Source organism: Oryza sativa, chromosome 7, assembly GCF_034140825.1.
Source record: "Oryza sativa Japonica Group chromosome 7, ASM3414082v1".
NCBI classification, from domain to species: domain Eukaryota; kingdom Viridiplantae; phylum Streptophyta; class Magnoliopsida; order Poales; family Poaceae; genus Oryza; species Oryza sativa.
In genome coordinates this window covers 7,182,775-7,196,904 of record NC_089041.1, presented here as the reverse complement: position 1 = coordinate 7,196,904, position 14,130 = coordinate 7,182,775, and the positions used below count along the sequence as shown (strand labels likewise).

The following is a 14,130-nucleotide window of genomic DNA, read 5'->3' as shown; positions in this document are numbered from 1 at the left end:
CGAAATTAATCCCTAAAGATTGCCATTGCAATCTATATTTATGGACTTGGTGATGGCTGATGTCACTATAAAGCTTGTTCTGTTTGTTTGGATAATTAAAGGAGATTACTTTTATTTATTCATTCTTCTAGTTTCTACTGTTTTTTTGGATGGACAAAAGTTTCTATTTGAGAACCAAAACTGATTTTATTTATACTCAAAATGGTTAATGCTATTCCTACCTGGATTCCGCACAAATATAAAACAATGAACAAACCATGTGATTAAAAATCAATTTAGTATCCAGAATCATTGCACGGTTCAATAAGAAAAGAAAATATGTATAATATGTTCTTATTTACACCAAAGCAGTAGCCTGAATCTAGGGGCAAAAGTAACTTTCTCATCCACTTTGTACTAAAAGTTTGGCTAAATTTATATAAACAAAAGTAGTACTGTACTCTAGCAATCTTTAACCTTTTTTGGTACAAATCAAATGAAGTATGGCCTCAAAATCTGGAAACAAAAGCCATTAACCTGTCAGGACCACATCAGAGAATTACTAATTAACTGTCTACAATCCAAAGTTGCAGAAATGCATACCATGTGTGCACATTTTGAGATCATTAAGAAGCATATTTGATGGGTGTAAAGTTATGTTCTAAAGCCAATGGAATAACCAGCAAAAAAATATCATGTGCTTTGCACAAAGGAATGCAAATGACTAATGAGAACAGAACATGAAATTTACCTATTTACTTGCCAAAAGCCATACATCAAAGTTTGCACCAAATGATATGGTCTAAACAATCACAGTGGACACTAGGCATCTTTTCCTCGCAAGAAAAATATTAGCGCAAGTCAATGAATATGCACGTAAATACACAAGTTTCTATAAAAAAATGGATAAGGATAAAAATAGATAAATAAGGCAAACAAGAAATGTCTACTACATTCATATGCTCACCTTATATCTCGCAACAATATTGAAAAAGGCATAGGCTAAACAATCAAAACGAGTATAAAGTACTTCATCACATTTTTAACATTTTTAATAGATGACGCAATCAATTAACGGATATACGTATGACCATTCATTTTATTCAAAAGTTCTGTGCACATATTAAGAAAATATAAGTTGTGCTTTAATTATAGAGCCAAGTCACAACAAAAAAAAAATAATTGCGTGTCCTTTAATTAGACAAATTGAAGGTGGTATGTTACTTAAGGCATACTCTCTCCGTCAAAAAAAACAAAAAACAAATCCAGGACTGGATGACACATTCTCTAGACCAACGAATTTAGACAGAGGTATGTCTAGATTCGTACGGGAATATTCCTGTTTGGTAATATATGACCTTATTTTACTGCTGTCATCAATTTCTTGGTCTATGCAAAAGAAAAATTGGAAAAGGACTGTCAGAACATGATTGGACAAATTTTAAAAATGTCAAAGTCAACGCCGGAGATGCGATCTTGCAAGTGAGATTAACAACCTAACAGTGTGCTTAACATGACTAATGATTCAGTCAGAGGTTGGAAACGCAACAGAGCCGTTGACAAAAGATCAAATTCCCCTTTGTCAACAACCTCTTTTGGACTCTGGTGAACTTAGCCCAATAAAGACGCCACTGGCTAAGCTAGAAACATAGTACACTGGAAAAAAAAGATATCTTCTCACAACTTCATGGAGTATTTGCTTATTTTATAAAATAGGAATCCTAGTTCTCTTCTATATTCAAGCCTGCTTGAGTTGAATAATCCACTGAAATCTTGGTCATGATCAGAATTTGCAATTTCTGTTTCCAAATCTTGACTACTTTAAGGTTTCCAGATTGCAATATATTGATCTTGATCTGATCATCATTGGGAATGAATCTTGCTTTCATATATACCCCTATTCACATTCTACCTAGTCAAATAATCGAGCATGATTTTCGTTGTAAATAACATGTTTAACCAATAAACATTTTGACTTTCTAGTGAAAATAATTTTATTCTCCATGTTTAGTTGTGTGGGGCAGATAGATCCCGACAAGAGTCGTATATATAGTTAACCAAGAGTCCAAGAGCTAAAAATTAGGGCCTCTTTGAATAGCAGGATTAAGAAAACAGAGGAATAGAAAAAATGTAAGAATTGAATGCCACAGGATTTCGAAACACAGGAAAGTCTTCAAACTGTCGTTTGATTAGCACACAGGAAAAACGCAGAAACGTTAGACATATGAAGAGGAAAATATGAGGTGAGACCTCATGCTTATTTTTCTCCAAAATTGCTCTAGTAAGGTTCATTCCATAGGAATTTCAAAGGAATTGATAGGAAACAATCCTTTGTTTTATATGACTTTATAGGATTATTTCCCATAGGATAAAATCCTCTAGAATTCCTATGGTTTTTCCTTTGATTCAAAGGGGGCCTTAGTAACCCATCACACAATTAACTACTTGTTGTTACATAGCGAATTTAGGCCCCCTTTGAATTGGAGGGAAAATGGAGGAAAAACAAAGGAATTGAAATCCTACACTATTCATGCCTTTGATTCGTAGGAATGAGAAAATGAAAAATGTAGGAAACTTTTCTATTCCTACAATTCTAGAGCAAAAACGTAGGAAATTTAACATCCACTCTAACCTCTTGGAAAACTTTCCCAGAGTCTATCTCTCTCATCTAATTCCTGCATTTTTCCTGTGGTCTAATCAAACGGTCATTCCTATATTTTTCCTGTGTTTTGCAATCCTCTGTTTTTACACTTGCATTCCTACCAAAATCCTGTGTTTTTCCTATTCCTCCGTTTTTTCAATCCTACGATTCAAAGGGGCCCTTAACAGACCTAGATAGTATGAATCAAAAAGATTTAGGACCCTTTTGAATTGGAGGAAAAATAGAGGAAAAACAAAGGAATTGAAATCCTACACTATTCATGCCTTTGATTCGTAGGAATAAGAAAAGGAAAAACGTAGGAAACTTCCCTATTCCTACAATTCTAGAGCAAAAACGTAGGAAAGTTAACATCTACTCTAACTTCTTGGAAAACTTTCCTTGGGTCTATCTCTCTCATCTTATTCCTGTATTTTTCCTGCGGTCTAATCAAACGGTCGTCCCTATATTTTTCTTGTGTTTTGCAATCATCTGTTTTACACATGCATTCCTACCAAAATCCCGTGTTTTTCCTATTCCTCTGTTTTTTCAATCCTGCGATTCAAAGAGGCCCTTAGTGGCTATCAATTGTTGTTCTTCATGCAAAACAATGATAGAGCCAAAAATATTTTCAGGCCTAGACAAACTCAACTATACCACTCCTAGGCATCTGTCCAGGGTTAGCTGGGCTGTGGCTCCACACTTATACAAAACCTATCATTTATCAATTAGACATTGCGCTTATTTACTACTCCCTCCGTCCTAAAATAAGTATTGTTTTGCACTATTTATGTCCAATATTTAACCATTCATCTTATTTGAATTTTTTATGATTAGTATTTTTATTGTTATTGGATGATAAAACATGAATAGTACTTTATGTGTGACTATTTTTTTTAATTTTATATAAATTTTTTAAATAAGACGGACGGTCAAATATTGGACATGGATATCCATGACTGCACTTATTTTAGGCCCTCTTTGTTTAGGCTTATAAGCCAACTTTAAGTCGAAAAGTATAAGCCTAAACAAACAAACAGCTTTTCCGTTTGGCTTTTTTGAAGCCATAAGCCACTCTAACACTATTAAGGCCCTCTTTGTTTAGGCTTATAAGCCTACTTATAAGTCGAAAAGTCTAAGTCAAAACAAACAAGCAGCTTTTTCATTTGGCTTTTTTTGAAGCCATAAGCCACTCTAACACTATTAAGCCAAAAGCTAGGTTGGAGAAGCTTTTTTGGCTTATATGAGATATATGTATGACTCCACCACTAAACTTAGGACATTAAATCCACTGGCTTATAAATCATATAAGCCAATAAGCTGACTTAAAAGTCTAGGCCAATAAGCCTAAGCCTAAACAAAGAGGGCCTAAGCCAAAAGCTAGGTTGGAGAAGCTTTTTTGGCTTATGTGAGGTAGATGTATGACTCAACCACTAAACTTAGGATATTAAATCCACCGGCTTATAAATCATATAAGCCAATAAGCTAATTTAAAAGTTTAGGCCAATAAGCCTAAAAAAAGAGGGCCTTAGAACGGAGGTACTCTGTAGTTGATCTTAGAGGTGAGCTATAATTTTGGTTCCTTCCATGGCATAAAGATATTTTACCCTTCACAACTTTTCTGGTCAAGCTACATATGTTCTACTTACTTTATTCGAGATTTCCAAACATATAACACTTCACAATAGTACCTGACGTCAATAGTTCACTCCCTAGTTGGTACATACCATGTTTAGGTGGACAAAACTTCAAAAATATTTGATGTTTTTTTTCTAAACATGGATGCTTTGTGAGATCCATCATCTCCCAGTCCCAGGCTCTATAATTCTCTATCATTAATTTTTTTTAAAAAAAGAGATTATCAACATAATCAAAATTTGCACTGTAGCTGCAATACACTCCAAGGGTCAAATCGTCAAATCACTTTGTGGGCCCCACCTTTAAAAAAAAAACTCCCACCCGCTCGCATTTATCGATGCCACTCTCCCCCTCTCACTCCGGTCACCACCACCCCGCCAGATGCTTCGCCTCGCCGTCTTCCTCCTCCCGCTCGCCGTGGCGGCGGCGTCGCCGGCGCCGGCGAGAGGCCCCACGGCGTGCCCCTACGACCTCGCCACGGCGACGCGGATGATCCCGCGCGAGTGCTACGCCAACGCCACCGCCGGCCAGGCCGCCACCGGCTGCTGCTGGTACGTGTTCGCCGCCTACATCTTCGCCGCCGCCGACCACGCCAACCGCACCGGCGCCGCGTTCCTCCCCGCCGAGCCCGCCGCCGCGTGCTCCGGCGCCTTCGCCGCCAGGCTGCTCTCCTCCGGCCTCGTGTCGCCGTCGCTCCTCGCAAACAACGGGTCGTGCGACCTCACCGGTGACCCGGGGAAGCTCGCGGCGGGCTCGCGGCCGTGCCAGCTCGCCACCATCGACGCCGTGCGCGCGATGGCGCCGCGCGCGCTGCCGAACGCGACGCGGCTCTGCGCCGCGCCGGGCGCGGCGCGCGCGCCGGGGGTCGGGCCCGGCGACCCCGGCTGCGCCGCGTGCCGCGGCGCGGTGATCGCGACCACCTACGAGATGCTGGCCAGCGCGCGCACCAAGGAGTTCGTGCCGTGCGGGATGGCCGCCACCGTCGCCGTCTGGTCCCGCGCGCCGCCGCCGCTCGAGCGGTTCCGCGCCTACGCGCTCTGCATGCTCCAGGTGCTCGAGAACGTCAACAGCCTCGGCACCAGCGACCTCGTCCCCTCGCCGCCGCCGCCGCCGGCGTCGCCGACCACCGCATCGCGCCCACTCCCAAGCTCCTCCTCGAGAAGGAACACCGTCGCCATCGCCGTCGGCTCGGCGTCCGCGGTTGTGGTGGCCGTCGTGGCGGTCGCCTCCGCCGCGCTGGCAATCGTAACAATCCGTCGCCGGCGTAGGTCGACGACGACGGCAGGTGACGTCAGCGACGACGAGTCGGTGGCGTCGCTGCCGCCGCTGCCGCGCGAGGGCCTGTACATCTTCACCAAGTCGGAGCTGAAGCAGGCCACCAATGGCTACGACGAGAAGCTTCTGCTGGGCAGCGGCGGCGCCGGCAAGGTGTACCTGGGGCGGCTCCCGTCGGGGCAGCGAGTGGCCATCAAGAAGATCTACAGGTCGAAGAAGGTGTCGGAGTTCTACGCGGAGGTGGCCGTGCTCGCCAAGCTCCGGCACCGGAACCTGACGACGCTGGTGGGCTACTGCCTCGGCGGCGACCACCACGCGCTGGTGTACGAGTACCTCGGCGGCGGCAACCTGTGGCGCGCGCTGTTCCAGGGCGAGCTGGCGTGGCGGCGGCGGCTGGAGGTGGCGGTGGACGTCGCGGAGGGGCTGGCCTACCTGCACGGGTTCCGGGAGGGCGCCGTGGTGCACCGCGACGTGAAGCCGACGAACGTGCTGCTGTCGGAGTCCGGCGCGGCGAAGCTGTCGGACTTCGGGGTGTCGCGGATCGTGCCCGAGGGCGGGACGCACGTGTCGACGGAGGTGCGCGGCACGCGCGGGTACGTCGACCCGGAGAGCTTCTCGGCGGGGCACGTCTCGGAGGCCGGCGACGTCTACAGCTTCGGCGTCGTGCTGCTCGAGCTCGCCACGGGGATGCGCGCCGTCGTGCCCACGCCGTCGGGCGGCGCCGAGTCCATCGTGCACGCCGCGCACTGGGCCGTCGCCCAGGCCGGCGGCGAGGCCGGCGCCGCCGCGGAGTCCATGGTGGACGAGCGCCTCGGCGCCGACTGGGACAGGCCCACCGTGCGCGCCGTGTTCGCGCTCGCGTGCCGGTGCGTGCGCCCATACAAGCACGAGCGCCCCGCGATGGGCGAGGTGCTCGCCGAGCTCAAGGCCATGCTCGCCGACTATACCGCACGAGGCGGCGGCGCCGACCGATCAGAGGCCTCGACGTCATCATCCACCGCCACCCCGGACCTGGCGTCGCTCCCATCGACATCGTCATCCGTGGCGAACACCGAAGCGATGGCCACGCCGCCGCGGCGCGACAGTTAGGCTCGTGGCGCCGCGGCGGTCGGGGCACTGGTCGAACACCTGGCGGGGTAGGGCCCGATTGCAGTAAAGGCGAAACTCCCACATGTCACTTGGACGGCCCTCACCGGCAAGTCGAATCAAACCAAATGCACAAGTTGGATAATTTTTTTTGTACAAATCCATATCTCAACTACTTCCTTCCCCTGCTGTTTGAAAGTGATTAGTGAGGAGTTCTTGAGATCAAAGTCAATGCCCTCTTTTATTGATGAAAACTACCTGAAAATTTTCGGTGTACTTAGTCCGGTGCACATATTCATGAATGAATTTGTGGTTGACTACTGTCCATCTGATAAGAGAAATGGAGGTTGATTATAGTTGTGACAGTTTGTCCATAATTAATTTTGAAATGGGATGTGATATTCACATTCCAAGTTTCCAATACGGTTCATTTGGTTCAGAACTACAAACAGAACGAATCAAGAAGGGAATTCTCGACCTGAATCACTCGTTCGATCCATGTGTATGGTACATAGAGAAAGCCAAGAATTTGCAGATAACATTAAGCAATGTCAACCAACATTCATTGCATATATGAACTTCTCAACAGTATAGGTGCATCGTTTGGTACAGCTTAGTACACGTATTAGTTTATATATACCATTCATATATTAGTATTAGCTCTACAATGATTCAGTACAGCTAATGATACAAGTAACTTATGTTAGACCAGAATTACTTTAGTGCTACTGCTACTCCAGGTTTACACCTGTGTAGTTTGGTTTCCACCACTGGGTTTTGTAACTTCTCAGTTCAGATGAGTGAGCCACGAAGTTAGTAAGCTCTCAACACTGCAGCTCCAAGCATACACGAACTTCAGTTTTCGCTCAAGTTCTCGAACTCAACAGTGATTGACCTGGCGCTCTGGAGAACAACTGATTTGTTTGGCAGCACAGCAGTGATTGACCTTGTCTTCTGGAGAGCAATTGACTTCATGTTTTGCTCCTTCCAGACAATCTTGACCACTTCATCTACGACAGTGTTTGGCTGCAGCAAAGTTAAGCACAAGATTAAGAAACCATTGAAAATAGAATGCAGGCATACCTAATTGAATTACATCTATTGTCGTCTTAGACCATTGACACAATCTTCAGTAAATGCTTTGATCATTACTATTTCGATTTTATTCAGTATAAAGATATTACACATGGAAGTGCTTTTGGTGACAAATCAAGTAATATTACTACAATAAGACAAATCCAAATAACTGTTTTAGAAAGGATCACTCATCAACTGCTCCCTTTGTTAAGGAATATGCAATTCTAAAGGACATGGGGTCAAATACAACTAAGAAGTTTACTGAGATAGGTAAAATATAGATGGTGATTGAAAACATTCAAATCAATAACATTTTTATTACTAGTTACATATTCATACTGAATGATATGGTGAAAAGTCATGATGTATTCTATATATTTGTGTCCACTTGGTGTGCCTGGATTTATACTGCAAAACACAGAACTATGTTAGAGTAACTGCTAGTATTTTATACCCTTTTGGAGCCAACTAAATTGACCAATAAATATGTGGGGGCAGGCACAAGTGCAAAATAATGCGACCTGAATTGGTAGTCATCAGAGCAATAAATCAACCAAGAGACCAAGTCAATGGTGATATCCAGCCCTTAACTGTATATTTAGACTAGTGCATCTAGTTGGCAGTTAGGTTTTCCCAGAAGGAAATTATTGGGGTATTTTCACTATGATAAAAACCAAAGTTTAAGACTTGCAGCACAGATGAAAATAGAATATACAATTTGATCGACATGTGTGGAGTACAGTATATGCATTACAAAAAGAAGATTCAAGTTAATTGAGTTCAGACTAGCTCTTAATATCTGATGGTCAGATGAATGTGACGAACCCGATTGTCACAGGAGCATTTCCTCATCACTCAATATTTGGGGTGACAGAGGCTCGAACTCTCGACCTCATGATCACTCAACCGTTTTCCCAAAAGGAAATTATTGGGGTGTTTTGCTCTATGATAAAAACCGAAGTTCAAGACTTGCAGAACAGATGATAGTAGAATATACAATTTGATCTATATGTGTAGGAGCATATGAACACAAACATGGCACATGCTATTCCGACATTGATATATGTAATAGAACTAGATTCTAATGACTAATATCATCAGAAATCTTCCTACTTAAGTGCAGAAACTTGCAAGACAAAAGGTAATCACATAATGACTGTAGTAAAAGTAGCGATTTTGAAGCAGCATGAAGAACATTGTGGACACTACACTACATTGGAAATCTTCCTAATTCTAACCATTTTTTTTTGGTATTTTTTTATACTAAAGCAGGAACTCTGTTGTTTCATTAAGAAAGGAGAGAAAATTGGCTGAGACACTTTCACAGCTAGCTAACCAAGGTTTCAGTTCAAGACTGTTGCTAACAACTACAGTACAACAGAAATCATCCTAACTGCAGAAAGTAATACTAGCAGAACAGGTGACAAAAAGTAACTGCAGAAAGTACTATTAGGGGTGTTTTGCAGTATGATAAAAACCAAAGTTCAAGACTTGCAGAGCAGATGACAATAGAATATACTATTTGATCCTTATATGTGGAGGATCATATGCATTACAAAAACAAGATTGAAGTTTGGAAAGAAGGCTTATCAAAGGAACACGAACGCAATCGACTATTTCTACATCGACACATCTAACAAAACTAGATTCTAATGACTAATCAATATTCTAAGAGCATCAGAATTCTTCCTAATAAGTGTAGAAACTTGCAAGACAAAAGGTAATCACACAATGACTAGTAGCAGAAGTAGCAATTGTGATGCAGAAGCTCATTAAAGCAGCACAAGGAAGCGTTGTTGACACTAGACTACAGCATTAATCTTCCAAATTCTAACCATGGTTTCAGTTCAAGGGCTGTTGCTAACAACTAAACTACACCAGAAAGAAACCTTCCTAATTAACTGAAGAAAATAACAGTAGCAGCATGATGAGAAAAGAAGGGTTAAGGACACTCCCTGACGATGTCGAGACGGCGAGGCCCTGCCCTAAACCCTAGCAGAGATCCATCTGCGGGGGAGGGGGCGGCAGCCGCGGTGGGACGTCGGGGCGGCGGCGGGAGGAGGCGATGCAGTAGATGAAGTAGGCGTCGGCGGCGAGGCAGACGGCCACGGCCGCCCAGTCGGCGAGCTCCCACAGCAGCGCCTCGCACGGCGGGGCGCCACGCGGGCGCGGGAAGACGCCGAGGAGGAGGTAGAGCGCGAGGACGGCGGTGTAGGCCACCGGGAAGGCCGCGGAGGCGGCGGGCGTCTCGCGCCACCCCGCCGCCATGGATGGAAGGACAAGAGCTCCTCGGCGAATCCAAGAACTGGTGGGAGAGGGATTTGGGAGGTTTGGTGCGCGAATTGATTTTGGGAATTGAGAGATTTGGTGATCTCGGGTGGAGGATGTGGCGCCCTTTTTATCGTCGAGGGATAAAATCCACCGACATTGGAGTTGGAATTGGAATCGGAGTCGGAGTGCGAGGGTTCGTCGCGATCGAATCGGGGTGAGATATTTTCTTTTTCCCATAAGGAGGGCGGGAATCCGACTCCGAGACGGAGTCGGAGGCGATGGGGCTCCCCGTGCGGCGAGGCTGCCCCGTCCGGCCACCGGCGACGAGGTCGGAGACCCAGTCGCCGGAGGGAGGTGTCGGCGCCTCGTCGCCGGCGAGGATTCATTCTGTCTCGCCTTTCTCGCGGTTGGAGCCTCGTGAATTAGAAAATGGCATTTCTAGCATGGTATAAGCATCGCTTCGATAGAATACCATTATAAAAAAGAAAATCCATAAAATTCCATCGATAAGCATACTAATCCGAGAAATATCATCGATAAAGATAACTTTTTAGAAATACCATTGTACAAGCCTCTTTCTCTCAAAAATACTATCACCATCAAACTGCTATTAACATCTCTCTGTTAAACCTAAAAAAAAACATCTCTCCGTTAAGTTATATGAAAAGACAATCTTATCCCTAGACAACCATTTGTTCATCAGGAGACATCTTTCGGTTTTGTCATTGCAAGCAACTTCTGTATACTTACGCGTACACAACATTTGTCTTTAGTCAACAAAAAATGTCTGCGGTGCAGATAACGATCGACACATAACTAAATTAAAAATGTCTGCTGCTCTCATTTGTTGTTATAGTGCTCCTCATCCTCTTGAACAAATGGTGCGTGGAACAGCTTCCACAACATTGTCATCATCTCCTTCCTCAGCGTCTTCGGCCATGGCCGCTACTGGGCCGACCTCTCCGGCCACCCCGTCGCCAGCGTCGGCGCCGACATCAAGCACTACCAGCACGCCAAGAATGTCACCGTGCTCCTCTCCATTGGTGGTGAAGGTGACCAGTACTCCCTCCCCATGCCCAGGTCGGCCAAGAACGTCGCCGACCACCTCTGGGACGCCTACCTCGGCGGCCATCGCCATGGCTTGTTCCACCCCTTCGGCGACGCCGAATGAAAACAAACAAAAGGGAAAAAATTGCGCCACGTGTTAGGACTGCAGCCTCCTCCTGCACGGCGACCTCGCGACTGCGGCTGTGGGCCTCTCCTCCCCCTCATCACCGACGCCTGCGGGCCTCTCCTCGCCGGCGCCTACAGCCCCCGCACCGCAGCCTGCAACCGCCGTGCCGTCGCTTGCGGCCTCCTCGCCGCGCCCCGTGCCACCTTTACCGCGGACCTCCTCGTCGCGTGTTGCCGCTCCACCGCCACACCCTACCGCGCCGCCGCCATGGACCTCCTCGCTAGGATCAGGATTGGTAGGGTTAGGGTTATAAATTTTGTTTCATCTATCTTTTTCTTTGACAGTGAAAATTGGGTATATTTTGCACTGTGGGCAAAATGGTCACTATAAAAAAATTAACGGTTGTAATGGTGTGGAGTTGACGGTAATGGTATTTTTGGGAGAAAGAGACTTGTGCAATGGTATTTATAGAAAGTTGCCTTTGTCAATGACATTTTTAGGATTAGGGTGCTTGTCGATGGTATTTCATTTTTTTTTTGTAAATTACACATTTTCTCAGATGATTATATCCCTAGGTCAACTTGTTGAATCGTGAGAGAGGAAACATAATAGGCGAGAGAAGGGGCGCGGCGACGCCGCTGCCGCTCACCACCACTCTGCCGGCCTGTGCGCCACCTCTCCCCACCGCCACTCCTATCCTCGGCGCTCACCCCCAACCTCACCGCCCACCACCGCTTTGTCGGCCGGCGCGCCACATCTCCCCATTCCTCACCGCCACCCCCAACCTCGCCGCTCCCTGCCACCCCCGATCCCGCTGCCACCTGCGCTCGTAGCCACTGCGAGCGCCTGGTGCTCGCACCTCCGCCTCCAGCGCCACTCGGTCGGCTCAGTCCTTCAGCGAGCGACAAAAACAGGTGGTCGACCGTCGACAGAAGAGACGCGAGAGAAAAAACGTGCGTTAAAAAAAGATGCCGCTCGGTTTGGATAGAGAGAGGACGAAAGAAAAAACTAGGGGCAGTTTCGGCACAAAAGGTTCTAAAAGAGAGCAAAATCTTTTTCATCATTAACCCAAAATGATAAAAATAGCAAAATATCAAACTGCACTCTGTTGACAATGGTATTCTAGTGAAGCCCGTTTTAATAATAGTTCTAGCTAAACCATTCTTATGTATAGTAGATGTCCAATTTGGATGGAATGGATGGCACTGATTTGTTGGGCTTGTTCATGCTTGGGCTGCAGCAATGGGCCTCATTACACATTTCTTTTACATTTATGAACCAAATTTCTGAAGAAATAAGTCCAACTTGAGTCGCTCAAATTTATGTTCGATATAATTTATATACCTTAACCGTAATACCCTAAAACTATTAAAACCAGTCTAATTTGACTTCCAAGACAGTAATTACAACGGTAATTGTTGACGAGGCTTATTGATATGGTCCAACTGGCTGACTCAGCAGATGTCAGTGGCTGACTCAGCAGATGTCAGTGTCCCCTCCTCTGTATCTCTCTCTTCATCTCTTCTATCCCCCACATTGGATTGCAAGATTGCGACTCACATGACTTTGAGTCACTAAACATATGGGCTCCTTTTGCTGTGGACTTACATGTTAGTGACTCTAAAGTGGGAATATATATAGCGCAAACCATATATATAATAAAAACATAGAAATATTGTTGGATTAAAAAAAAGGACACATGATATTTGATCACATCATTGATATTAAAAGTTTTACAATTGAATCTGGGACTAAAACATTTACTATTGATGATATAGCTAAATCTCATACGTATATACTATTGATGATACCGTAGTTTCCACTGTATATACATGGTTGACGATGGCAAGCAAACTCTCCATCTCGACATCCCCACCTGCTAGGGCTGCCCGTATGTCCTCTAGTTACAACCACGATGGCCCGCCCGACAAGTCCGTCCTCAGACCTGGACCCTGTTTAGATGGGACTAAAACTTTTAAGACCCTATCACATTGGATGTTTGACACTAATTATAAATATTAAACGTAGACTATTAATAAAACCCATCCATAATTTTGGAATAATACGTGAGACGAATCTATTGAGCCTAATTAATCCATGATTAGCTTATGTGATGCTACAGTAAACATTCTCTAATTATGGATTAATTAGGCTTAAAAAATTTGTCTTGCGAATTAGCTTTTATTTATGTAATTAGTTTTATAAATAGTCTATATTTAATACTCTAAATTAATGTCTAAATATAGACACTAAAGTTAAGTCTCTGGATCCAAACACCACCTCAGCCAGGTTCTACCGTAGTACTGTATTCGCTCAGCTTGTTCACACCAGTGCCCCAAAACTCAAAAACCAATCTCAATTCTCAACTGTTAGTGCGGATGTTGGCAACCCCTCGACCTCAATCGTGTCGAGGGAGGGTGTCTATACCCTCTGCATCGCCACCACCCTGCAGCACGAATCATTCGTCGCTAGGATTTGCTAGTGCTAATCCAAGCTCTTGGATCTAAATTCTCTAACTTTTCTAGTTCGTGGAACTGATCATTTGTAGATGTGGGAGCATATATATACCTCAATTGCACAGTAATGCCTCACTGCAGAAAACTCTAGTAGTAATTGATACTAGCACATTTGCATTACTCACTAATTAATGATCTGATCTGGTGCCTCTCGTTTCTGGCGGAGTTGCCGGGCACCACGATGACGACGGGTGCAACGCACTACTAAAAAAGGGTCTTTCCATGTATTTGGGATGCATTTTTCATACGATTGCCCCAACCGCATGGACGAAATCGTCTGTAAAAACACCCTTTTTGCATGCGGCCGACGCATCCGCATGTGAAGATGGGATTTTCACAAGCGGTCGCTTATACCGGCCGCATGCGAAAATAAATTCAGCAAACGAAGAAAAATAAAATCCAAAAAATCCCAAACCCTAGCCCGCCACTGCCGCCCGCATCCACGCCGCACGCCGTCGCCGCCCCCCCCCCGAGGC

At 45.3% G+C, this 14,130-nt stretch overlaps 2 protein-coding genes and 1 non-coding gene across 3 annotated transcripts; 1 reads left to right on the top strand and 2 right to left on the bottom strand.

Moving 5' to 3' along the window:
- The first annotated feature begins 4,636 nt into the window (after nt 1–4,636).
- LOC107276530 (probable serine/threonine-protein kinase PBL21) lies at nt 4,637–6,619 on the top strand. Its single transcript, XM_015790420.3, has one exon. The coding sequence runs from the start codon at nt 4,637–4,639 to the stop codon at nt 6,617–6,619; it is 1,983 nt and encodes a 660-aa protein (XP_015645906.2).
- A 538-nt stretch (nt 6,620–7,157) lies between these two features.
- Nucleotides 7,158–10,381, bottom strand: LOC4342757 (serine/arginine-rich splicing factor SR45). Its single transcript, XM_015789339.3, has one exon. The coding sequence runs from the start codon at nt 10,348–10,350 to the stop codon at nt 9,679–9,681; it is 672 nt and encodes a 223-aa protein (XP_015644825.1). The 5' UTR covers nt 10,351–10,381; the 3' UTR covers nt 7,158–9,678.
- Nucleotides 8,470–8,550, bottom strand: LOC112939744 (small nucleolar RNA snoR114). The gene has a single exon (XR_003243616.1). It is a non-coding gene; the product is annotated as a small nucleolar RNA snoR114 (small nucleolar RNA).
- Nucleotides 10,382–14,130: the final 3,749 nt, after the last annotated feature.